The sequence below is a fragment of the Zootermopsis nevadensis genome, unplaced genomic scaffold, assembly GCF_977971745.1.
Source record: "Zootermopsis nevadensis isolate Lab colony 2312 unplaced genomic scaffold, Znev_1.0 Znev_ptg000023l, whole genome shotgun sequence".
Taxonomy (NCBI): Eukaryota; Metazoa; Arthropoda; class Insecta; order Blattodea; family Termopsidae; genus Zootermopsis; species Zootermopsis nevadensis.
Window position 1 is genome coordinate 8,809,347 of NW_028259155.1, and position 26,028 is coordinate 8,835,374.

Sequence of the window (26,028 nt, forward strand, 5' to 3'; positions counted from 1 at the left end):
ATGGGGAAGTTGGTATTAATCCATGGGCCGTGACGACATTATAGGCGTCATTGTGCGGAGTTATTATCCCAGTAAAGCGTTAAGTAATAGCATTAAGAGTGCGAATGGACCGTAAACACGACACAAATGTGGGAAAAAAAAAATCTCGAACAGTAGTAAACCGTGTAACTGAAAAGTTGAGTGTATGTACTGTCAACAAATTGTTTCCTGTGTATGAGTAATGCATTTGTATAACCTGCTTTTCAGTATGGTTGACTCAGGAGAAAAGATTTTAAGATATGTATCGTGTGTGCAGTCATTCAGTGTGTTCTGTCACGTCTCTGAAATACGTAGTAAGGGCCTGAAACTGGAATTTTTAATTAATTTGCCTCTGTACTATTTTTGAGTGATATCTGTGCAGGTGTTGAAGTTGACCGTGTGCAGGTGGCTGTGGTCGATAGTGGATGATAACATGGCGAAGCAATTTCCTTGTCATTTTGTGATAAATATGTGAGGTTGTTCAAGAATAAAGTGTTTGCAACGAGAAATTCTTGCCTAGGACATTTTAGACAAAAATATGCCCACCAAAGTTTCCAAAAAGGTGGTTGGAATGATAATACGAAGTAGGAAGACTATAATGAAAGATGGAGTAATGACGGTAAGATCCATTTTCATGTCAATTTGTACATTTACTAGAAGATTATCACAAAATGTAAAATCTTATTTTTATGAAAGTACTCGTTGGTTGACGTAATGGCGTATAGATTATGCCAGTTTTTTTATGTGTGTGTATATTCGTCGAAGTTCATTCCATAATTTATCGCAAACCTTTTTCAAAAATATTCTTGCGTATTTTGAGAAATATTGACGTATTATATGTATTTGTATTAAAGATTTGAAAGAACTTTATATATATATAGCCTACAATATTGAGTGTAGTATTAATTTTTTAACAGTTAAAGTGGAAATTTATTTTGTGTGCTGATTTCCTTGTCCTTTGTGATTCACTTATCACATCATTATTCTTTGGAAAAATAAACTGTCCATTCAGCTCTTTCTTGCTATGACAGATGCATTTGTATAAATGATATGAAGGCATCTCAGTTTACATTAGCTTAGAATTTGCAGAAATTTTAAATTGAACATAGTGGTAGGAGTAGAAGAATTTTTACACATTTTTAATTGTCTTTCTTTATCTAAGGTCCTGTTTCTGTAAACCGTATTTACATTTGAACTGTAGGTCTGAATTCAGTGAAAGTAACATCTGAGGAGACAACCTCCCCCCTCATTTTGCATGCACTAAAGAAGAGTCTGTACTTTCATTGTGACCTTGGACATATTTGCAAAGCATGTGGTTAACATCTGTTCAGGTGTCGAATTAAGTGCTTATCCTAGATAAACAACAGGAAATAATATCTTGTAAAGTCCCAGTTCTGTCTCTGTGAAGGATATGTTTCGAATTAATGTTGCTAAGCTTTCTCCTCAATGAAAAGAATTGTTGTTTTGCACTGTTTACTGTATTTATTGTTATTCACAATAAATTTTTCAGAAATTCAATTTTGCTATTACAGTTTAGTTTAGAATAAATACAGAGTGTTAACTTAGAATAGAGAAGTGACATTTCAGATTCTTGCAATAATGAAGATGCTGATCATGATTTTCTGGATTGTGATGTTGTGTGGTATTGTAGTCGTTGGCAGAGTAAAGTAAGGAAGGATTGGGGTGTGAGGAGGCATTTGTGTGATAATGGAGAGAAAAGGAAGATAGGTTTGGCATACATTTTGTGGCCATTGCCAACCAGGATAATCATTCACTTGTCACAGCTGACCTTGTATCCGTTCTTCGGCTGTTCTGCGTACTTTTGTCATAATATTTATGAAGATAGTCTTACAAGTAGAACTTACTGACTGGGAGCCATCATAGCTTAGTCAGTGTAGTGACTAGCTACAGGCCAGACAACTGGGGTTTGATCCCTAACGGGGGCAGAGGATTTTTCCTCTAGCCTCTGCTTCTAGACTGACTCTGGGGCCCGCCCAGTCTCATATCTGATAGGTACCAGGGTACCTTTCTTGGGGGGTAAAGCACAACCGGGGCGTGACGCCGACCACTCACCCCCATCTAGTGCCGAGGTCAAGAATGAGTAGGAGCTATACCTTATCTCTCCCCAAGCAACCTATTAATTCTTCGCTGTGAGTGTAATGGTAAATATGTGTCAGAGAACATACAGTGCATCACCATTACAAAGATCATTTGGTTAATGCTGTAAAGGGAAATTATCTGTGTTTGTTCTGGGAATCATACATAACCCATAAATACACTCTGGGCAAAATACAGAGTTAACTGATTGTTGAAGAAGATGGTATATGTAGTTATCACTTGTTCTTAAAGGGTTAAAGCTATTGGCAGTGAAAGGCAGTTATCTGTGTAAGTTTGTTTGAAAGTTTTTACCATTAAGAATGGATTTTCTTGTTGATGAAATGGAACAGGCCAACACAACTGAATTGACTTCGTTACATAAACCAAGAAACATGTTTATTGACAATGTGCTTTTTGAAGCTTATCAGCATTGTCTGTTACATTGGTCTGGGAATTATTTTCTATTCAGAGCTGTTGTTTGTCAGTATTTCTGCATTTCACAGACAACTTTATTTCACACTCTTGCTACACAGACTCAGTTTTTGTTTAACTGTCACACTTAGTAAATTTGTTTAACCTTGTATTTTTACAGACATCAGGGATAGGAGAACCAAGCGTGCACCATGCCCTGGTGGTCATTTTTCTCGAGTTCTTTGCATGGGGTCTCCTCACCATGCCTGTCATTTCTGTGAGTTTAAGCTTAGTGTTGCATGTCAACATTTCAGACTTCATAACGTATCAGATCTTACAATTATGTATTGAGACATGTCTTCCTGCAACCATAGTAAAGATACTGAAGTTAGGAATAATCTCTTGTGTATGAGATGAATAGCAGTCCCGCGTATGATTGGTTACTTTTGTGCCGTAAAGGTGATTTGTTTTTGTGTGTTTCAGGTTCTTAATGAAACATTCCCTGATCACACATTCCTTATGAATGGACTTATCATGGGTATCAAGGTAAGAGAGCCTCTGTTGAACTTGGAGGAGTGCGAGTGGCTCGTGTTGAGTCTGCATGGTTTCTCTCAGCGTGCATCGCGTACAGTGTTTTAGGTCATGGCCAAGTCCGGCTGTTTACCTTGTACATAATTATGGCCATTTCATGTTTGACCACTTCTAACTTCATAATTTATTAAGCAAATAAATTTACCCGATGCATGCGATTTTTGTCTCTACAGGGTGATTCTTGTTTACATGCAACAAATACAGGGTTCCCTAAAAGACGTATTCACACTTTTAATGAATGAAATTAAGACATTTTAATTAATTGAATCATTACATATGTCAGCACTGGCACCTTGTGAATTTGCGAATCTAGTGTAGGTATTCAAAATGACCACTCTTAGTTTGTGACACAGAATGGCAGCGGTGAGCAACTGACTGACAAGCGGCCACTAAAGTTGCTGCTGTGTATACATATATGTGGCAAGTAATGTCACATTTTAGGACCACATGTATTAATTAGATACCTACATACTAGCGTCTTGTGTTTGCAAAATGTTTACAGAAGTTGTTGAAAATTATCTTCGTTAGTTTCAGTGCACAACTGAGCCCTATGACGCCAAGAATTCCTGGACCACTGATAAATTCCAGTCATGTGTCATTCACGTTGTTGCATCTTGTTGAATTAAACACCAGAACTCATCCCATGTATTGAATCTTTTAAATTAAACTGTGCCCGTCAGATGGGCCCGCAGGTATAAGTTAGCAGATGTGAAATCAGGTGATTGCAGAGGTCACAAAGCTAGTCAGTTTTGTCTTATCAGTCTGCTTTATGTTCAGCGTAAAATCAGCGGGATATTCGCATTGCCAGAAGCACCAGAAAGTCAAGGCTCTGTGAGGAGATTGTCACTTATTCTGACCAAAATGTTAACTTTAAACTGATGTCTTATCACTGTGCAATGTTGCCATAGATTGTAAGACTTAAGGTTCTCACAGCGGTGAGTATGAAGATATCCGTCTTCTGGGTTATTGCGCTGTATAGTCTGGTCGATGTTAACCAACGTTTCAGAGGTCATACTGCCTTCGTCATCAGGGCGCCCTGATGACAGAGGCAGTATGACCTCTGAAACGTTGGTTAACATCGACCAGACTACACAACGCAACAACCCAGAAGACAGAAATCTTCATACTCATCGCCCTGATGAAGGAGGCAGTATGACCTCTGAAACGTTGGTTAACATCGACCAGACTACACAACGCAACAACCCAGAAGACAGAAATCTTCATACTCATCGCCCTGATGAAGGAGGCAGTATGACCTCTGAAACGTTGGTTAACATCGACCAGACTACACAGCGCAACAACCCAGAAGACAGAAATCTTCATACTCATCGCCCTGATGATGGAGGCATTATGACCTCTGAAACGTTGGTAAACATCGACCAGACTACACGGCGCAACAACCCAGAAGACGGAAATCTTCATACTCTGATGACGGAGGCAGTATGACCTCTGAAACGTTGGTTAACATCGACCAGACTACACGGCGCAACAACCCAGAAGACGGAAATCTTCATACTCTGATGACGGAGGCAGTATGACCTCTGAAACGTTGGTTAACATCGACCAGACTACACAGCGCAATAACCCAGAAGACGGATATCTTCTTGCCATAGATTGCTAACAAAGTGGTCAAAATACTATATTTATAGGAAATGTTTGGCTTGATTATAGGAGTAGAACACGATCCTTGCTTGTGATTAAGAATCACCCTGTGTGCATGCATGTTCTGCTAATTAAATCAAAATGTAGGCAAGAAGAGGTTAAGTGTTTCACATTCTTTTCAGTAGGAATACTCGATGATTGTTTACATGTTCACAGGGCTTGTTGTCATTCCTAAGTGCACCATTAATAGGGGCACTGTCAGATTTGTGGGGACGCAAGTTCTTCCTCCTTATCACGGTTTTCTTCACATGTGCGCCCATCCCTCTTATGACTATAAACACGTGGTAAGTTGTCAAGTTAGCCCTACTCTTTTAACTTAAAGCTTTTGGAATTATTTATGTTAGGCTCTAGCGTGACCTTTGGGGAATCGTCCATTTATTAAAGAAAGTTCTTCTGTGGGAAGAGTCTAGGTTTCAATTTTTATTATTAAATAAAATAGTAAACTTTTTAGTGTGGCAGTAATGACCTTCAGCATGTACACACAGAAAGAAAGTGTGGGTCGTGACAGTCGTTGGCGAGATGCAGGAGGCAGCAGTGATGCTGTGCTGACTGTGTGTTATGGTGTGTCTGTTCCAGGTGGTTCTTTGCCATGATCAGCATCTCAGGTGTGTTTGCTGTTACATTCTCTGTCGTGTTTGCCTATGTAGCTGATGTAACTGAAGAACAGGAGCGTTCTCTGGCTTATGGTCTGGTAAGCGTGTTTCCAGATCTGCTATAATGTTATGTTAGTCTTTGATTGAGTCTAAAGAGACATGGAGCAGGTTTGGGTAGTGGTAACACCGCACACTTGCATTCTGGATGTCTTAGCCAGGACGTGACTGAGATCGTTGTGATTTTCCTTTTTTTTCTGGGAGAGTTGCTTCAAGAAGGCCATGACCTTCACCTTTTAAATCCATACAGACTACAGTTCATTCAACGTCTGTAGTTGGTGCGGTGTTATTTGATAACCTAAGAATCTTTTGTGTAAATAACTTAAAAACAGTCTAGAATCTTATAATTTGCTTATGTTGTCTCTGCTGCTTAGGCATTTATTCTGTTTGTAAACAGTCATTTTATGAAGTAAACTTGTTTTCTGGACGTTATCCATCGTCCAAGACAAAATAAAATCTATAACCACGATGTTTCGGAGGTGGGACTTTATCTCCGTCTTCACGTAAAACCTAATCTGTTGGACCCAATCAATAGAGCTAATCCCCATCTCCGAAACGTCACGGTTTTATTTATTTTATTTAATATTGGACGATGGATAATATCTGGAAAACAGTTTGCTTCAACAACGCACTAATCGGCACAAACTTTCAGATTTGAGCCATTTTACATACCAACAGTTTTTAGTACATGAATTGTGATGATGTTAAATATACATAAATAAACCTGTGCATGTCAGTCTGTATAAGACGACCATCAGCATCTTCCCCGATTCTTTTACACGTTACAATGCGTCCTTTGTGACATTTTATTGCTCAGTATATAAAGTTTCAGTTGGAAGTTGTTTGTCTAATTAAGTTAACAAACTTTTGTTTTATTTCTAACATTAGTAAATTAATAGGAATCTTGACGTACTGAATGTATTATTGACATCTTCGGTGCCATGAGAACCTCCTGAAGGTTGTGGTCCATACACATAACTTTAATGTCCTCTATTTGAAATTAATGCTATTCTCTTCAAAATCAGTTTTGGATAAACAAATGAAACAGTAGCTTAGAAAGACCAGATTAAAGGATTACTAAATATCATGTTCTTGTTTTGGTGATGGTAATAGTTAAAAGTATGTAAACTGGGTTGCAATGTAAGATGTTCACATCTTGATCAAAGCTGTTCATAACAGCTGAAGCATCCTGAATGCCGTTCTTATTCTGAGTTGTAATGCCATGTGAACTTATGAAAACTCTAGAGGAACATACTGCCTTCATCTTTAGCCCTGAAGGTTATGTTTGTCTAAAATAATGTTATCTACCTACAAGTTTGTTCTTTGTTAATAACTCTGAAGGCCATCTTTGACTTGTGTGGAAAATCTCTTATTGCTGTTGAATTATAATTGTCATTGCCACTGGTGGAGTAAGTCTCGATAAGCAAGTGTTAAAAACGAGTCAGGACTTTGCTGGGATTCTAGGCAACCTGTCGCAACTATTTTCTTTCCTTGATTTGTTAAAGGTGTCTGCAACGTTTGCAGCCAGCATGGTGATAAGTCCTGCGCTGGGCGCATACATGATGGATGCGTATAGCGAGAATCTTGTTGTAGCACTTGCGACAGCCATAGCCATCTTGGATGTGTTTTTCATCCTTGTGGCTGTACCCGAGAGCCTACCAGAGAAGGTCCGACCATCTTCATGGGGTGCCCCCATCTCATGGGAACAGGCTGACCCATTTGCAGTAAGTCAGACAACTGACTAGAGAAATTAAACAAATGGCACTAACCACATCATAGTTTTGTGTACAGAGAAGCAGTTTACAGGCAGCAACATCATTTGTGCTTTAAGGCCGCCATTCACGATCGCTCCAGATGGATGACATCCGAATGGATGACGTCCAAACGGATATCGTCCAAAGAGGTACTACATTCACGGTCGCGTCACGCCAGTCGCGGTTTGTTGTCCCTCTGTGAAGTGCGTGGTGTTTGCGATGGACGAAGAATTGGTACTAGCTACGGCAGTATGCCTGTATATTAAAAGGAAAAAACCAAAACAAAAGTGGTCAAAGCAATGGCTCTTAAATAGAAGCAATTTAAGTCCTTATGCTCCTTTCTGAAGCAACTTCTAAGGGAATTTTCTTTGTTGGCGGTAGGATCTTTGGTTTTAAATAAAACCACCAATTCTTCCATTGCTAAGCTTCTTTTAGCTTTATCATGATAGTCTTCATTACTTATCTGCCACAAACATGGCAACTTTCTATATTTCTCAATCACCTCAATAACAAACTCACGACCCGACATTATACAAGTTTGGACTTCACTGGACGAAGGCTCGTGGCAGACTGGCATGAGAATGGACCACGTTTCCGTCACTCACGAACCGATTTGGAGTGGCTCGATCACCGATTCCCCCATTCACGATACGATGGCGCGATGGAGTGATGGAGCGATCGGATGGATTATGGCTCGACAGAATATCCAAACGAGCCCACCACGCCACGCCAATGGACTTCAGTTTCCGCATTCACGGTACAATTTTGGAGCGACACCGCTCCATTTGGACGAATGGAGCGATCGTGAATGGCAGCCTTTATTTTTACAAAAACCGTCAGATGCATTCCTTCTTAAGAATATGTTAATTTTATTGTGTACTTTCTGTTTGAACCATGCACTTGTTTTTCTTTAGAGCTTCTTTTTATTTCTCATAATGTCAGCGAGTAAAGTAACGTATTTGTTCCCTTATTTCATGATGTCAGGCCCTACGGAAGGTTGGCAAGGACCACACGATCCTCATGCTGTGTGTCACAGTGTTTCTCTCATACCTGCCCGAGGCTGGCCAGTACTCATGTATCTTTGTCTACCTCAAGCTGGTAAGTTGACCTTACTTTGAGGTTTACATTTGCCTAATTCAGCGTGGTCCAACTGGCGGCCTGCAAAAGTATTTGTTAATTTTGTTACTAGTTCGTACAAAAGCATTTTTTTCGAAGTTGATATTCCGTCGCTGGTAAAAGAACATTCTGCTGAGTGCTCTCAGTAGAGCCATTGACTTTAAAGGCATAAGAAGCACGTTCTACTGGTACAAATTGTTATTGTATCAGATACAAGCTGTTAAAGTAGCAGAGTTCAAATAATTTGTGTAAGTTTTTCAGGTAAAAATTATGAGAGATCCAAGCTGTTGCAGGAGCAAAATAATATACAACTCTATAGTAGTTTGTGCACGTTTAAATGAAATTTATATTTCAGCATATGCAATGATAATTTGTCATTTCTTAATAAGTATGACAATGCAAAAATTGTGACTAGGGGTTTCTTGGCCCTTGGGCCCAACAGGAAAATTATTCTGGCCCAAGCGAGGAAAAAAATTACAACAGATTCTTCGGATGAATTACAGGAATTGGAAAATTAGTCATTACACATCATAGCATTGGCAATGCACATTGCCATTCTGACTCTTTTTTGGCAGAGAATTACAGTAGATAATTTTTTCTGAATCGTCTAACATCGTATTTGTTGCAGGTGATGGGATTCAGCGTCGTGATGGTAGCTGTATTTATTGCAACAGTTGGCATCCTGTCTGTCTGTGCCCAGATTGTGTTGGGTTTCTTAATGCGGTCTCTTGGGCCAAAGCATACGATTATGGTCGGCCTTGTGTTTGAGATGCTCCAACTTATGTGGTATGGATTTGGGTCGCAGACATGGTAAGTTTGTTTTCCTTCTTGGTTTATTAAATTGTAGTTTAAGTAAACAAATTAAAATCATATTTCATTCGCTTAAAAGTCATTTTACTATTCCAGTCACAGATCATGTTATGAAATGACAAAAATACAAATGTAATCAGTAATAGAACTTATATAATTGAATAAATTGAAAAGAAACTACATTTATAGAATAAATTCTGATAGAATATTGTTAAAGTTCTTAAATACCAACACGGGATGAAGGTATGTAGGATGATAATCTTTGAAGAGTTAGTCTCTAACATCCTGTTACGCAACATCTGGGAAGAGTGATTATGATGGAAAAAGTCGATAAACCCACGTGACTTTTGACTTACAGGTTTTACCGCAATTTCTTCAGTCCACACATGCAAGTGTTGACATAGTTCCTTAAACTACATCGTGGCCACTTTGTACCAAATCTTTTCCAAGTCGCAAGTGACAGTCATTGTCATTTTTATTTGTTACGGTATAAGGTATGGTGTTTATACAGTGTCATTAAATAAACCAAGTAATAGCATTAAAGTTTGTGTGAACAAATTTTCCAGGTTGGTACCCATTAGCAGTTTTTAGAATTATTTTTTGCAATCGCCCGTAAAAAATTTTAACTTTGTTATCTAATTTTTCTATAAGTTTAGAAAGCTTTTTATGCAAAATTAAATATGTACGACCTATCACTGTGAAAGCAGATGGCATTGCCCTTGCTGTTCATTTTGTTAACACGAGTGTTTATTGCCCTTACTTTGTACTCCAAGTTCAGTTCAGTTCCTCTGTTTTCAGGATGATGTGGGCAGCTGGGGTGTTGGCCTCCGTCAGCAGCATCACGTACCCTGCCATTAGTGCCTTTGTTTCGATGCATTCTGATGCAGACAAGCAAGGTAACGATCAGGTGTATAAACAACACACCCGTTATGATGCACTTGACACTAATTTGAGACGCCGTGTAGCCGTACTCCTATATATCCGCTGTCATTTCATCTCACAGTGTAGTTTAATATTACTTCAGTTTCTTGGCTTCATTCTTTAAGGATTTCAAATAAAATATTCCGTCTAAAATATGTAATAAATGAGAAAAAGTTAATAGAACATTGTAAAAATGTGTGGTATGACCCTCAAGAAAAATATATTGTTGAAGAAGTACATGAATGTTTTGACACTGATCGGAGTAAAGTAGATTATCTTCATTGCAACTGCCGGATCATTGGTTTGACCAAGCAGGACCATGTGCTTGATCAGTAAGATGCTTCAGTTTTGTAGGATTTGAGGTTTTCACCGTGGTGAGTCTGAAGACGGCTGTCTTGTGGGTTGTTGCGCCATGTAGTCTGGTGGAAGTTTACTGACATTTCAGAGGTCCTTGCTGCCTGCATCATTGCTCTGATGATGTAGGCAGCAAGGACCTCTGAAACGTAGGTAAATTTCTACCAGGCTACACGGCGCAACAACCCAGAAGACAGCCATCATCTGCTCCAGTTTTACCCCCTAGATTTTTGTCTTTGGGGGACACATGAAGAGGCTTGTCTACGCAAAGAGGGACCAGTGACACAAAATGCACTCCTAATAATTTTGGGTGCTGCAAATGTCATCAGAATCCACCCCCACATTCTTGAGGGCTCAACTACTTCAACAATATACTACGCTTAGACGTGCAAACAGGCCCCTTAAACGTTTTTGTAGCATGTTTGTCATTAAGCAACACTTTGTAATATTTTAGTTTCTCACTGAAATTATTGTGGGATTTTTAGCATTTTTCATTACTATTAAATAACTCTTATTTTAGTTTTACGTAAATGTTTGAGTGACATTTTCCATTAAATCCCCTTAACCTTGCTTAATTTGACAATGCATTTCATTCCACAGGGTTCATAGTTGAGTTCAACTTGACACAAAATTTTACAGATCTTTTTCATCTTATGTGAGGACTCCTGCCATCTATCAGTGGCCTTGTGAGCTGTTTAAAGTTTGCTGTTGAGTTACACGCTTTCAGAAATGGAAGTCGTGTGCCGTATAGTCTTGCGTTTGGTTACCAATATTTTGGAGGAATGTGTTGTCTCTTTCTTCAGAGTTGGAATGAGAGATGATGGGATGTGACACATTTAAACAGACCAAAAACAGCCACTGAGATAGGAGAAAGAAGGAAGATGTGGCCATGGTGGCCATCACTGTCATTGGCTTCCCCTGGCGAGTTGTTTCTCACAATGCAGTAATTAGGGCCTCTGCAAGACTTGCACATTTAATGACTTCTCAGCCACTGCCCTTATGTTTCTTCTGTCTGGATTCTTAGCTGTCCTCCACCTATATCTGTATATATATAATTGACACATCTCCAAAATGACTCACTTCGAGCCTGAAAATAGATCCAATGCAGTGGCGTCATAACCCAGGGGATCACGATCAGCGCTTGGCTTAACCTTTGTCAACCTTGCTTCTTAGGCTATGTGTAGTCCACCTGGCTGTGTGCTGCAGTTTCATAGGATGGGGTGTAGAGGTTAAAGTGGGGTTTACTGCCATGTTACAGGACTGGTGCAGGGCATGGTTACTGGTATGCGAGGATTGTGCAACGGATTGGGACCGGCTATGTTTGGCGTCATCTTCTATTTGTTCCACGTGGATCTCAACGAGGATTCAGCCACTGGCCACGGAAGAGACCAGAGACCGTCGCTATCTGGTGACAACAACACAGTTGGTCAAATATTCGACTCCATCCAGCCTGTAAGTGACGTAACATAGCGTCTTCCATCCGTGGTGGTGTTTTGAGGAATATGTTAATGCTCCTTTTTGACAGGTCAAGAATTTTTGTCGAGTATAATTACTTCTTCTTCTCGAAAGGTTGGAAAGGAAAGTGACTTGGCTGCAGAAACCAGTTAATGGAATATTGGATTCTTTAAATGTTAGTGTGTTGTCAGGTAGTTGTACAGATACAGTGAAACCTCGATGCATCGTTTTCGGCGGGGGTGGGAAATAAAAACGATGAATGCGGGAAAGCATTAAAAAAACAATGTTTCTCTTTCAAAGTTACTTCTTTTTACCAAAAAAGTCTTTAATGGACAACTGGTTTGTCGAAACTTTACGTTTTAGACCAAACAGAGCACTTTCCACGTTCAAAATGTTTTCCTCGTCACGTTCACTAATATTATGCGCATAAAAGAACGACTTCACTCTTGCCAATGCTTCGGCAAAACTCGGCACAGCTTCGGGCTCGCATTCATCGTCTTCCACTTCCTCACTACTCCCACCCCCTTCGCGGACAATAACAGGAAGAATGGAAGTACTATTACTGCCGAACACGACGAAACGTAGCCGTAGAAGACACTGAACCACTGGAAACGAGATGAACCAGAAGATTGAAAAGTGTCGCCCGCCTTTCCTTTGTACTTATAATACGTAAAAGCATTTGTGAAGAAATTCACACTGCACATGCCATCTGGCATCGCTGGAACGAAATATGAGTGCACCCTAATTTAACTCGTAAAATTTCTGACAATGAGCACCGCCATTCACTCCAACTAGCACCCCTGCACCGCTGACCCCTCATTCCAAAAGAATGTGCTGGTTGGGCGACATAACAGGTTACCGCTACTGTGTATTCCAAAAACATTATGCGTCTTTCAGTATTAAATTCTAAAAATATTACGTAAATTTCGTTATAATTTCTCAGAAACGATCATTGCGGGAAAATTGTGGGCCGGGACTAAGATTTTTGAACGATCGATGCGATAAAACGATAGTTCGAGGAACGATAGAAGCGGGAAAATGTAACATTATTTTATATGGGATGTATTCGGGACCGAACAAAACGGATGATGCATCCGGGAAAACGATAGTTCCGGGAACGATGGATTGAGGTTTCACTGTACAACAAACCTGATTCGAAGTCGTAGATTAAGGTGTGGAATATGTTGTGGGCAAAGTAACAGTGTTTACCAACCTATTTTGGTACAGGTCTGTTTAAATTATTATTTGTGCGAGATATGTTTTAATGTGCATATGGGAAGAGGAACCTTGTTGACCCACACAAAATTAACGACACATGATATAGTAAATAGATGTGCTTGTAAAAAGATTATTGAATGCAAACAGGGGTAATGGTAGAAATCTAGTACAGGTTCAGTTAACGTAAATTCAGATTTCATGTAATTTTGCAGGAAATTGAGGGAATGTACATATGTTGGATCATAGTTTTTGCATATGAGAAGGGTTTATTTTTGCAGTGAAATGTGTAGAAAAATTTCATACTGAAATTGTATCGACCTTAATGTATTAGAACAAACAGTGTGAGGAATTATGACCAAAATGAAATGTAGGATGAAAGTTGTATCAGAGAAAACATTCTTACTATACCACGTTCTGCTTTTGTGTGTATTTAGGTTGGATGTTGAAGGCACATTTTTAATAGAGATATGACAGTTCTGTGTTAGTACAAAAAAATATTGAAACTTTCCATTTACATAGTGCGATATGTATGTATATGTGTTGCAGCTGGTGCCTGGTCCACCATTTGTGTTTGGGGCATTTCTTGTTATATGTGCCCTATTGGTCGCTGTCTTCATTCCAGATGGCACATCCATTGGCTCTAACCTCAGGACAAGCTCTCGCCGGCAGTCTGGTAAGTGGCGAAGGTAGGCTGGAGGGTAGCGGAAAGGAGAGCAACTGATTGCTAGAACTATTTCTTTTTTGTGATACTTCTGATTTAGTTTAGTAAGTAGGGGAGTCTATCTATTATGTGTTGGGTGCGCGTGCGTGAGTGCGCATGTTCTCTGAAGTGCTGTTTAAAAATTATTCCATGCTAAAAACCAGCCTACAAGCTGTTAATCATTTTTGTTATCTTGGTAATACAAAGTACCTGCTCTCTGTATTAACCTTGTTAATCCGTCAGCTTACTCCTGTGTTTCTGCGCTTTGTAACCAATGACTTATGTAACGCACACAATAGCAACTGAAACAGAGCTCAGGTTGGTATGCACTGGCAATTGCTGAGTAATATACCTCTAGGTATGGCGTGGGGAGAGATTCGTACAAGAGTATGTTACACGCTGGTCTCACTTTGCCAATTAACGTTCAGTCATCTGACATTGTACGAGGAAAGACGACTGCCAGATCACGGCACTGAACCTACTTGAAAATTCCATAAGAAACGACTGATATAAATAACAAAACGGGCATGAATGTAAATGTTATGTTTAGACGCACCACTGCAGTGCAACGCATTCTGGAGAATTTGTGTAGTTGTTTCATCTTCAGGCCCGCCAGCTAGTGTTCTCTGGTTTCATTGCCACCCACGTTCTGAAGTATCTGTTTCCATACAGGAAAATTTTTCTTTTTCCCCCAAAGTTTACTTTCATTCCATATAGAACAGTGGACTTTGTGTTTGTTACGAAAATTAAAATTTTAGTTGATATTATGAGTTTACTAAGGATATGTGGAGAGTAAATTAGTAGTTCTACTTTTTTAATACCTTGTTTACTTTATGTGACTGCTTTTAAAAGCACGCCACGGTGGTCTAGCGGTTAGAACGCTGGTCTTGTAATCCTGGGGTCTCGGGTTCGATTCCGGGCGGTGCCCGAATTTATAACTTGTGTTGGGCAAGGCCGTGGTCTAGGCAACACGGAGTTTTCCTCCGTGGCATCCCAACAATTACTCCATTCACACACAGAAGAAGGCAATGGCAAACCACTTCTGGATCATCTGCCAAGAACGTATATGAACAGGTCCCAGTCCGAGAAGAGAAAAGGATGGAAGGATCCTGTTCATATGGACCTGTCGTCAGACAGAACACTAAATAATAATAAGATGAGGTGGTCTAGCAGTTAGAACGCTGGCCTTGTAATCCTGGGGTCTCGGGTTCGAATTTATAACTTGTGTTGGGCAAGGCCGTGGTCCAGGCAACACGGAGTTTTCCTCCGTGGCATCCCAACAATTACTCCATTCACACACAGAAGAAGGCAATGGCAAACCACTTCTGGATCATCTGCCAAGAACGTATATGAACAGGTCCCAGTCCGAGAAAAGGATGGAAGGATCCTGTTCATATGGACCTGTCGTCAGACAGAACACTAATAATAATAATAATTTTAAAAACCTTGGAATTGAGTTTTCTGAGGTGCCACTCCTCACACAGCCGTGATAACATACCACCTATCAGAGGAACTGGCAGCGATTGAATTGGTAGCTGTGTTTCATTATCTAATGGCTTATAGAACATATTTATGAGGAACTCTTTACACTTAAGTTGATGATTGCAAAACCAATATGTCACATTTTTTTACACAATTGAATTTTTAGCTGAAATCTGTTTTATGAAAGTAGTTAATACATCATGCGTGGAGATCATGCAAGCTCAGTGATCTGTGTTGTACAGGATGACGCACTGTACGTTCATCGTTTGTAAAGATACACTAGTCAACTGCAGTTATTCAAATTATTGAGAGTAAAGTGATTTGAGAACTGGGTGGAGACGTTTTGAACCACAGCTTCCGCAACTAACGTAATACCTGGAAACAGTGTCAGAACTGTGTAGACACCAGAAAGTACTAAATACAGGCCACTGTTGGTAACATCCTCGGATGACTGGCATGCAGACATTCTGTTGCCCTCAACTTATTAAGCAGATTGCTTTGATGAATACTGCATTCTGACTGACAGTATCTTCCCTGCAAAATGTGATTGTGCATGTACTGTCAGGCCATGATTTTGATTTAAGGAGATCATTTTGTGAGCAGTTTGTTATCTTAGCGAATGATCATTCTGATGTTGTTCGTTACTTTATAAGGTAAGATGCAGCTCGTTTTGAATTGTCTGGTTGTATAAATAAAACGGTATTGGAGTGAATCTGGTCCTTATGAATTGCATTGCAACCGCTTCACAGTCAGAAAGTAAGTGTTTGTTGCTGGATATTGGTGTTTGGTACCGTTGGCCCTTGTTTTTGAAGCATAAACTACCAGACTACACATCGCTACAACCCAGAAGACAGCCATCTGCATGCAGTATCGTTTAGTGTGTAAGTGACATAAGTAACAACTAAAAAATATTCATTACCAATTCATTAGAGGTGTGCTCAGACATTTCACTTAAAAACAGTTTTAGCCCCCCTGAAGAAGAGTGAATCAGCAAATTACACGTTTCGGTGAAGGAGGGGAAGTAAAGCCTGCAGTCCCATGTAGTAGATTTATGGCCATGTTTCTTCCAATTGCTACTAGATGGCTCTAGCAGACAAATCAGGATTGAGTAGAAATTGTGTGGAGGCAGCAGGCTTGTCACCTGATACTCTGAGAAAAGGGGCAGAACAATTCTAGGTCACTAGGATGCGAGAAACGGCTAAAAGGCTGTAAACCACTTGCTGTGATGATGAAGTAGGTATGGTACGAGAATAGTTACTTCAGCAGACCATGTGTTATGCTGTTATACTTTACAGTGATCCTCGTTAATACGAGAGATTAGAGGAACGTTAAAAATTGAGCGAGTTACTGTTGTAAGTATGCCGTGTCTTAGAGCTCTTGTTAAGTAATTGTAACATTATTCTAAGCAGCTAATGTATGAGGTTTTGTAATTTCTGCATGCAACGGATGTACAGGATCAACACAGTTGCTTTTACTGCATGTTTGATGCAAGTTTACCTGCTTGCTGAAGCTTGTCATGTGTCCTGTAGATGTCAGCAGCTGTGCAGCTAGGAAACGAGACAACGCTGAGGATGGCTCCGTGGATGACTCCATGTGGTTCCACCGCCCGAAGCTGAGATTACAAGGTGCTGTGCTGCTGCTGCATGTACTCGAATTACGCTAGCGAATGCAGTTGTAATGACATGGCTGTGCTTGTGCTTAGCTGTTCCTTGTTCTGCCCCCCCCTCTTTCTTTTTTTCTTTTTGGAGACAGCTGTCTTGTAGTACATACTTTGCCGTTTTCCCAGTCAATAATTCGTGACTAGTGTCAGCAGTTACCAGTCAATTTTCCTACTAAATATTTTACATATATGAGTTAATACTTCCAGCCAAGTTCAAAAGATACTGAAGTTAACTCATTCCAGTGTCTTGACACGCAGAAAGGTCGTAATTAATTCTGTATGAAAGAAGGAAGATTTACCACAGCATTAGAAGGAGTGTGTTGAAGTTTATATATACTCAGTGTGTAATGCAACTTATGGTATAATTATTTGAGGAATATCACTGTTATCTAGTACTTTAAAAATTGAAGATTTCTGTCTTCTGGGTTGTTGCGCTGTGTAGTCTGGTCGATGTTAACCAACGTTTCTGAGGTCACACTGCCTCCGTTATCAGATGATGAATATTCATATTCAGCGCAACCCAGAAGACAGAACTCTTCATACTCACCACTGTGAAAACCTCAAATCTTACATACTTTAAAAATTGTATACAAAGTTCTTCTCTCTAAATTAACTTCATGTGTAGATAAAAATATTGGGGATTATCAGTCAGTCATAGATCAGCTACTGGTCAGATATTCTGCATTTCTCAGATACTGGATAAAAAGTGGAGTGCAAGGGGACAGACCATTGCTATTTATACAGGAGGGCCTATCATTCATTTAGGATAGATATTATACAGCATTTTCGATCTAGAGGATTTTGGTGCATTTATTTACCATGAAAACTATCATAATTTTTATCTTATGTGTGCTTTTATGAGTTTCTGATTATGTCACATGTACATAAATGTATGTTGCGTATTAAGTACAAGTATAATAAGAAGCAAAAACGTGAACGTGCTAACGTTTGAATACAGAGTGGAAATTGTGTCCATTACACACACACACAGAGGATCATGTCAACTGAATGTTACAGTCTTGTGAACCAGCGTACTTCTAAGTACCATTACATGCGTTGAAACTTGTGATGATTAAAGCATGAGGAAGTCGGGTTATAACTGCCTTTGCGTTATTTGCAGATTTTGATGATTTTTGATGTATTGAGCTTCAGAATATTGTCATGCTGTTTAAAATAAGTGAATTCACGTAGTAGCAGAATGTAACGCGCGTGAATCTTGCCCACAGGTCTGTCGATGGAGTTGCAGTACGAGGTTCAGCACTGCAAGAAACATGATGGAGTGAGTCCACTGTCACCATTGGTTGACAATTCGGCAGTGCTTTAATCAAGACATTTGAATCTTACTGCTTGTTCACAATGGCAGATTGGCTAGATTATTGTCTGGACGATTTTGAAGTCCAGCATTCTGAAAATATTGCTTTGAAATTCTCAAACTGGGTTTCTAAGGCAGTAAAAATTATGCCAGAAGTACCAACACTGCAGTGTGAAATGTCCTTAGTTACAGGTGTGATTTATTATAAAGCACTGCGTTATTTCACAAAAGTGGACAGGCCACGCTTTTTTTATTTTATTATTATTATTTGTTACGGTGTCTTACACGCGATGTTCACAAATCCGGTAGTTAAGGTTGTTTGCAATCGAGTTCTGGTGTAAGTAGACACAAATGATTTTTATTATGTGATCTGCTCTGCAGTTTTGTAACTTTTTCTCTGAGGAAGACCTAAAAACTATGCTGTAAAGCCACATGAAAGAGTACATAAATCAATAGGTTTGCTCCCTTCATTCGTTATGGAATTGACGAGCATCTGTTTTGCTTTCAGACATCGTCCCGATGGACTCCGGCATAAGAATAAACACTACAGCTTTAATATTGAGTTTAATGGTACTTTGTATACTGTCATTATCCATATGCAGTATTTATTTTATTGATAATATCACTTGGAGTGAGACATGATCTTTTCAGTTGATTTCTATATGCAGTATTTAATATACAATATGAAACGTGTGATGTTGACACAGAGCTTGTCGTCAGAATTGGTTTTACATCATTGATGGTATATTTCCACATATACAAGTATGCCTTCATTTGCGTAGTTTGTAACTTTCCTTTTTCTTGTACTGAATCAGTTGTTCTTTATTTTGTACATTTTATTGGGGCTCTGGTTTACCTTAGTTACCAGGGCACAAACCATAGACAGTATTTGGAATTGATACTGCAATTTTCTGTTCACTTATATTGCGTTTTGAAGTTTGCTAGTTCGTAAACAGGCTGCTCGAAGCAAAAATGCTCATTCCATAACATGGAGTGTAATTTTGTTGCTGCATTAATTTGTTTGTATCCATTTTTCAGTGATGTTTTTGATGTGGTTTGTACAGCACTGAAATGAGCTGCTAGGATCTTCCCCCCACTGTTTCTGCATCCTCATATATGTGATGTCACCCACCGGCACAGCTAGACTGAACGCATGTACTAAGTATAAGTGTCCATTGCACTGCTTCAGAGTGTGCCAATAATAGAAGCACGAACAGAACTCTTTGTTAACGTAACACTGTTTACATGTGAATGTGAAGCATGGTGACATATAAACTTGAGGAATTTATGGTGTGTATGAGTACCAGTTTTGTTAACCTGAACTGTTGATGTCAGGATCCAGTTCACAAATAATGCTTTATTGATAAGGGAACTCTAAATTATAAACGTGATTTGCCATGTTCACAGTCCGTGTATCCACATGTGCTTCGTTTCTGTGCAGCGAGAAATTTAAGGATATGTATGTGAACTGCAAGGTTTGAATTTGCACATTGAAACAAACTAAAAAAATTATCACTATCTGTTTTTTAAATGCCACCAATATCATTCTTACATTTATTTTCAAAAAATTATATTGAAATTTTAGTTTTCAGTTGGTTTGTAAAAATGTTGATTCTGGCTTCTTTATAACACGAGTTTGATTTTGCTTTAATCTTTATCGCACCAGATTTGAAACTCTCTCTCTGTAGGTACGCTTGGCTCAAATTAAATACTGAACATATCATTAAAACTGCATTCCCTTTTCAAAAAGTCATACTAAATTTTACCGTTATTGAAGTGGTGCTGGTCACAGGTACCAGTTTATCTCACGGCTCTCAGAGACCTGCTGCAGTAAGCAGCATGAAAAGGCTCTTTAGGGTTGAATCGTCATCATTTTGAGCTGTGTGTGCGTCTCAAACCAATCGACCTAACAGCGCTCCTGCTTTCTTTACTTTGAGCTTCACTCTTTGTTTGTCTATTTATTATTGTCCACACAGGCATACTTTTTTCTGAATTTGTGTTAGATGTGAGACCACAATAATGAACAATTTAATGAAATGTAGTCATAGTATTTTGACGTAAATACATCTATGAGGAAGGGTCATTCGGCAAAAAAGTGTTACGAAAAAGTGTAACTTCATTGTTATGTTACCTAGGAAACGTCATCTGTTTACTAGGTAACATAACAAAGGTTACCTAGGGAACGTCGTGTTTACGCGGCATTGTTGTTACCTAGGAAACGTCATCTGTTTATCAACAAATAAACAACAATGGTTACCTAGGAAACTTCATCTGTTTATCAACAAATCGACAATAATGGTTACCTAAAGAACATCTATTTACTCGGCAATTTTGTTACCTAGGAAACGTCATCTGTTTACTCGGCATTGTTGTTACCTATAAAACATTACATTACCTTACCTTACCTTACATTGCATTACATTACGTTTCATTACATTACATTCAGCTAGCACAGACCCATCTTAAGCGTAACTAATTCAAGTTGAATAAGCAATGTCTTAATCAAACTTTACGCAATTGTAAAGCGGGTATAAAGGAAATATTTAGAATAAAGCCAATATATAAACTTCCTTTCCGTATAGACGTATTTACGTCAAATTCTCCGGAACCGTGGTTCCACTGACAACTTTTTTTTGTTTGAGTAGGCTGTGGAATTTATAAGTGTGTGAGAGCTGTAGGTAGCGCTGTTTCGATGTCTGCGTGACCTGCTTCCCAGTGAAGTTGCCACTTTGTTATTCAATAACTTGTTGACGAAAGACTCTCGGGTTACAAGCCGCGCCAGGTGGCTGGACGGTGAACGGACCGTATCCTCTGTTTGCCGTTCGGCCACCTGACGCGCCTTGTAGCCCGAGAACTTTCATCAACTTCAGTCACCGTGAAAGCTTCACCTCACGCAATAACTTGTTTCTTACCGTGCCATATGTAAGCAGTTTGGAATAGTGCTTATGTTTCAGTTGTAGTGAAGTTATGTTCGTGCTTATAGAGTCACCAGCCCACAAACTAGCAGTTGCAGTCTGTGGGTTGTGAGATCTGTGATCTGTCGGCATGCCCAGATGTAGAACTTGAGGCTAAAAGAACGTACGTTTCACATTACATGTTAGAGTACAATGGTGCAATAAAGGTTTATTATTGATACTTATAAAACTGCCCTTCCACTGAGGATTTAATCAACTGGAAGGGAGTTTAATCAAGATTCAAAATTATTCATATACCTTTCAATCTGTCAAGGTGTCTTGTACATTTGTTTGTAAATGTTCAAGCAAAAATATGCACATCACAAAGAAACTTATTGAAAATGGGCACAAACAACTTTTGCTTGATTTGTGACATTTAAAAGGATCTTAACGTAAAATGACCAGTCACAATGAATAAACTGATATAAGGTAGACCAGACACCTGAGGATTAAAATTTGTATTCAGAAAAGGTCTAGTTTGTGTGGTAATCAATAAAGCCATCAGCGTGTTGTCATATCAAGTAAAATGGCTTCTTGTAAAATTCAGTATCGAGAAAAGTTAATTTCTGGTAGTTCTGTTTAAATTGTTATGCTCCTTATTAACAGTGTATGAAATTTCAACAACAGATTATTATTAAACGGTAGAAATTCATCAGCATTATAAAGGGAATGCTTTTAAGTGTCTTTTTCATGCAACTTTAAATTGTCCTTTATTATGTGTTCTTTACACAGAGTGCATGAAATCAACACAAAAAGGGCTGATCCTTTCTGCCTATCCGCACTGTTCAATTCCAGAACTGCTGGACAGATTTGGATGAAATTTGGTATAGACATTATTCCATTGCTACTTTAACATTTTCTACTGTCAGTAATGCCGTGGTGGACGAAGAGACTTACGAGGTGTAGCTGTGGCACCACTTAACGGTAGGGTCATGCAGTGATGTGTGATGATAGATTTTTTTTTAATTTGAAACATTTGTGTAATAATTCTTTTATAATGTAAAATGATAACATGGTGCCTGCATGTAAAAGAATATTTACCAGGATTTAATCCTGTGTACATGAGCAGTAAACTACCACAGAGCCAACCCACTCTGTGATGTATCGATGTTGATTTGTGGTACTTAAAGAAGGCTTTAAGATGACGTGGGTTGTATAGTTGGAAACTCAAGTTATCCAAGTAAAATAACTGACGTACTGTTTTATTACTGATTCAGAATTTGCACAAAAGAAGTGTATTCAGGTACGGAGAATGCCTTTCTGGTCTTGTTATTAATAATACTTCTGAGACAGAATGGGTGACTGTTAAAAATTTTATGCCACATTGTGTAATTTTCTGTAAAATTGGTGCATATTGACATGAACCTTGTTCAAGACAGACAGACAGACCTAGAATTCACTTCAGATGTCACCCACATAGGTTATGACAAAGATAACTTGCCAAGTGTTTAAAACTACTCTACACACACACACAGTTCATTAGTTTACAAATACTGAATAATGTAGATGCAAGGTCCAGTTTTGTCTAGTATATTATGTTCATTTGTGTTGTTTACTCACTCAAATTTAAAAAAATTGTATACATTATTTTGTTTTCTTTAATTGTATGAACTAACAAATACCACAGAGGAGATTACTGTTGAGGAGGTAAAGTCGCTCATGCACTGAAACCCCCCAATTTTCATAAAACCAAAGGGGTCGTTACCAGATCCTGAATGATGTGAATCTAGTCCACGTAACCACATCTCGTTGCTTTATATCAATTTTAATATCTTCCTCATCAGCATCGATGTCCCAAAAATGGTCTCCTAAGTTTTCTGTCTTAATACTTTGTGTGCATTTGTCATCACTCCCTGTCCATCTAACCCCCCCAATATATATATTCTAAGTTAATTTATCTTAAATTTTGCAGTTAGAAATGAACTGCAGACATGAACAGGAGTATTTGAGGTTGACATTGTGGTTGTGATCTGATTGTGGGTTGTGGAGTTGTGTGATCTTGTAGATGGTTGCCAATGTCTGGGAGGAAAACATCACTTCCATCTTCAGGGTTTGACTTCAACCTGGTCGCAGTTGATGGGAGTATTTTGTGTTATTTTACACTCTTTCTCCCCTCTTATTTACGGTATCTGCCGCTTCTGGTCACGAGTCAGAGGATAGATTTACTCTTGTTTAATGGCTGCTATAGGAATCTGTAGTAACGAAAGTGTAGTAGTATTACCAGATGTCTGTTAAAGGCAGTGTTTCATGTAATTAATACCTTGCCATTTGTTGAATTTTTGTAAATGTACTTAAACGTACGCCACGCGTGTTAAACGATATTGTTATAGTAAATGTGCCAGAGCATATAATTAATTTTTATACAAACTGGATTAATTTTTGTGTATAAATTTTAAGGACTGTTGAGTAGTAAAAATAATTAAGTGTAGAACATTAGGATGAAAGAACAGTTCCTGTAGTGCAGTGGAGTAGAGCATTCTGCTGTTAGATGTCATTTATGCACAATAGAAGGAATATCGTGATTTGTACATACATTCTGACCTCTTTAGTGACCTGGCGTAGCATCTAGTGCAGATATACAGTATTTTTGTCCCACCACTCTTTCATTGCTAGTCATTATTCTTTAATATGGCATACAGCTTATCAGTATTCAGTATGGCTACGCTACATTTCTGTTAACATGTAGTTGGGTATAAGGACATTTAACATGTCATTTGCATGTTGGTACTCGGAAGAATTCATTCAACTGCTCATGTTGGCATTATGTACAGTTACTGGTTTTGGTGATTATGGTAGTGTAATTTTTTGGGACAATAATGAATTGATTGATATAATCCTGAAAAACTGTTGGTTACGCTGATGGGCGGTGAAGAGGTGACAGTTTTTGTGAAGGACGTGAAAGTGTTGATGCATTGTACGTGCTTTTTCATGGTGGTATGTGTGTAATCATTGAAAGAAATTATTGGATTCAAAATGTGGACCTGTTTCTATCATGACATGGCAACACAGAGAACTTTAAATATTGATCAATGAAATGTGTTAATATGTAAAATATTGTATTTTTAGACTTCTTGATTGTCGGCAAGTATGATGTTTGTGTGCCACTTTTGCCAGAAGCACTATTGATCATTGGTGATTGATTACTTGTGGTGATAAAAATTGAAAGCAATTTGTTTGGTGTTATAATTGATATTTTCACAATAATTTTCTTGCTGGCTTGGAAAACAGTAACACTTCTTCCATTCATTTAAATGTTTGTAACAATGTCCACGTTTTGCCATTGTAATCTTTAAATTGTTAACAGAGTACAGTAGAGTATATATAGTTTGGGGAGGAGGCTCACTTGTAACTTATTAAGGAAGTTAATGAGCTATTAGATATTGGATTTGAACAGGGCTGCTGGCCAGACTTTATCTCTAGGTTAATGCTTTGGCAGCATTCGACTGCAATGCATAGCCAGCTGGACCGCGCATAAGACAAGATGTCCATGGTCAGTAAAAGTTACGTATTTATGTGTATTGTCCAATTGGTTTACCAACCTGTGATTGTTTTTGCTTATTATTTACAAATTCATAATTAAAAATAGTGTAATTATGGAACACTTGATACTTATCACTATGGCCACCTTTTTTTTTTTTGTTATGTACGTAGAATAAATGGAGGTTTGAACAGCAATGATTGACTTGTGATCTTTCATTGAAAAGTTTGTCATGGCGTTGCACAAAATACATTTTCCAATAATGACAGTGGTCAGACAGAATGGAATAGAATTTATTTACATTCCATAGGCCCAAGCTAAGGATGTAGAACTTGTCAGAGCACAAATACGATACTTTTTCGTAATACGAATATAAATTACGTAGTTACGACGGTAACTTACAGTCGACCACGTTATTACCATGAAAGTAATTACTCAAGAAATCATAACCTCTATTGCTTACATGTATTTATAATAGCTGAGCATAACAGCTGTATGGTATACAACATTCCAGTATTTTAATAGTCTTTTTAATAAGTTTCAAAGGTAGTATGAAAATATTTCTCTGATCATAAGTAAAGTGTCTTAGCTTCATATCAGTTTGTCTTCCAGATCTTGCAAATAGTAAATGCATTCAGGGTGTTTGATTTGACATATCTGTTTATGTTACTGAAGGATGAGTTAATTGTACTAAACTATGTTGATTCGCATTTTACTTTCAGTTGATATTGAAAGCCATCTAAAGACCTACTGACATTAAAGGAATCATATACTTCCAACACTTTATAATGTAGATTTCTGTCTTCTGGGTTATTGCGCTGTGTAGTCTGGTCGATGATGACGGAGGCAGTATGACCTCTGAAACGTTGGTTAACATCGACCAGACTACACAGCGCAATAACCCAGAAGACAGAAATCTTCATATTCACCGCTGTGAGAACCTCAAGTCTTACTTTATAATGTGTTTTTGAAATAACTCTGGCAGTATAATACAAGGCAGAATGTTATTTTTGCCTAGGACTGAACTTAAAATTAACCCACTTTGGGCAGTGGTACAGTTTCTTTGTTCATTTATATTTTGCTTGCATCATGGCTTCGTCTTTCGTATTTATTTCAGTCGGACAAATTTTAAGAAATATTCTTCCAGTGTTAAGTTAGCAGAAACTCCTGTAATGCGACAATGTGTTTCAAAAACATAACACCCTGACGTATGTATTTCTGGGCGTGTGTGTACTATACACTTAAGGGTTATGTTTTTTAAATGATGGTTATTATATGTGAAAATAAGTACTACTGAAATAAAACCAAACAAACATGCTTCATACACTATCTTACAAGACCACATTTATCAGTTGTTACTTCCCCTAAATGTAAACTTTCCTGTA

General features: G+C 38.5%; 1 protein-coding gene across 4 annotated transcripts; it reads left to right on the top strand.

The window, feature by feature from the left end:
* LOC110834846 (solute carrier family 71 member 1) lies at window positions 1-25,972 on the top strand. Of its 4 annotated transcripts, none has more exons than XM_022074447.2 (14): window positions 1-637; window positions 2,708-2,803; window positions 3,010-3,072; window positions 4,936-5,063; window positions 5,356-5,470; window positions 6,935-7,153; window positions 8,168-8,281; window positions 8,928-9,109; window positions 9,908-10,005; window positions 11,643-11,836; window positions 13,604-13,730; window positions 16,769-16,864; window positions 18,126-18,178; window positions 18,720-25,972. In XM_022074447.2, the coding sequence occupies exons 1-14, from the start codon at window positions 557-559 to the stop codon at window positions 18,744-18,746; spliced, it is 1,593 nt and encodes a 530-aa protein (XP_021930139.1). In that variant the 5' UTR covers window positions 1-556; the 3' UTR covers window positions 18,747-25,972. The 4 variants fall into 4 exon arrangements, with proteins under 4 accessions (XP_021930139.1, XP_087210759.1, XP_021930129.1 ...); XM_022074437.2 differs by having other exon boundaries at window positions 2-182; window positions 401-637; window positions 18,126-25,972; XM_022074428.2 differs by having other exon boundaries at window positions 2-637; window positions 18,126-25,972.
* Window positions 25,973-26,028: the final 56 nt, after the last annotated feature.

Coding starts and splice junctions, on each gene's coding strand:
- LOC110834846 (XM_022074428.2), top strand. CDS start 557: ATGCCCACCAAAGTTTCCAAAAAGGTGGTTGGAATGATAATACGAAGT. Junction 638..2,707: donor TGAAAGATGGAGTAATGACG/GTAAGATCCATT, acceptor GTATTTTTACAG/ACATCAGGGATAGGAGAACC. Junction 8,282..8,927: donor TCTTTGTCTACCTCAAGCTG/GTAAGTTGACCT, acceptor TATTTGTTGCAG/GTGATGGGATTCAGCGTCGT.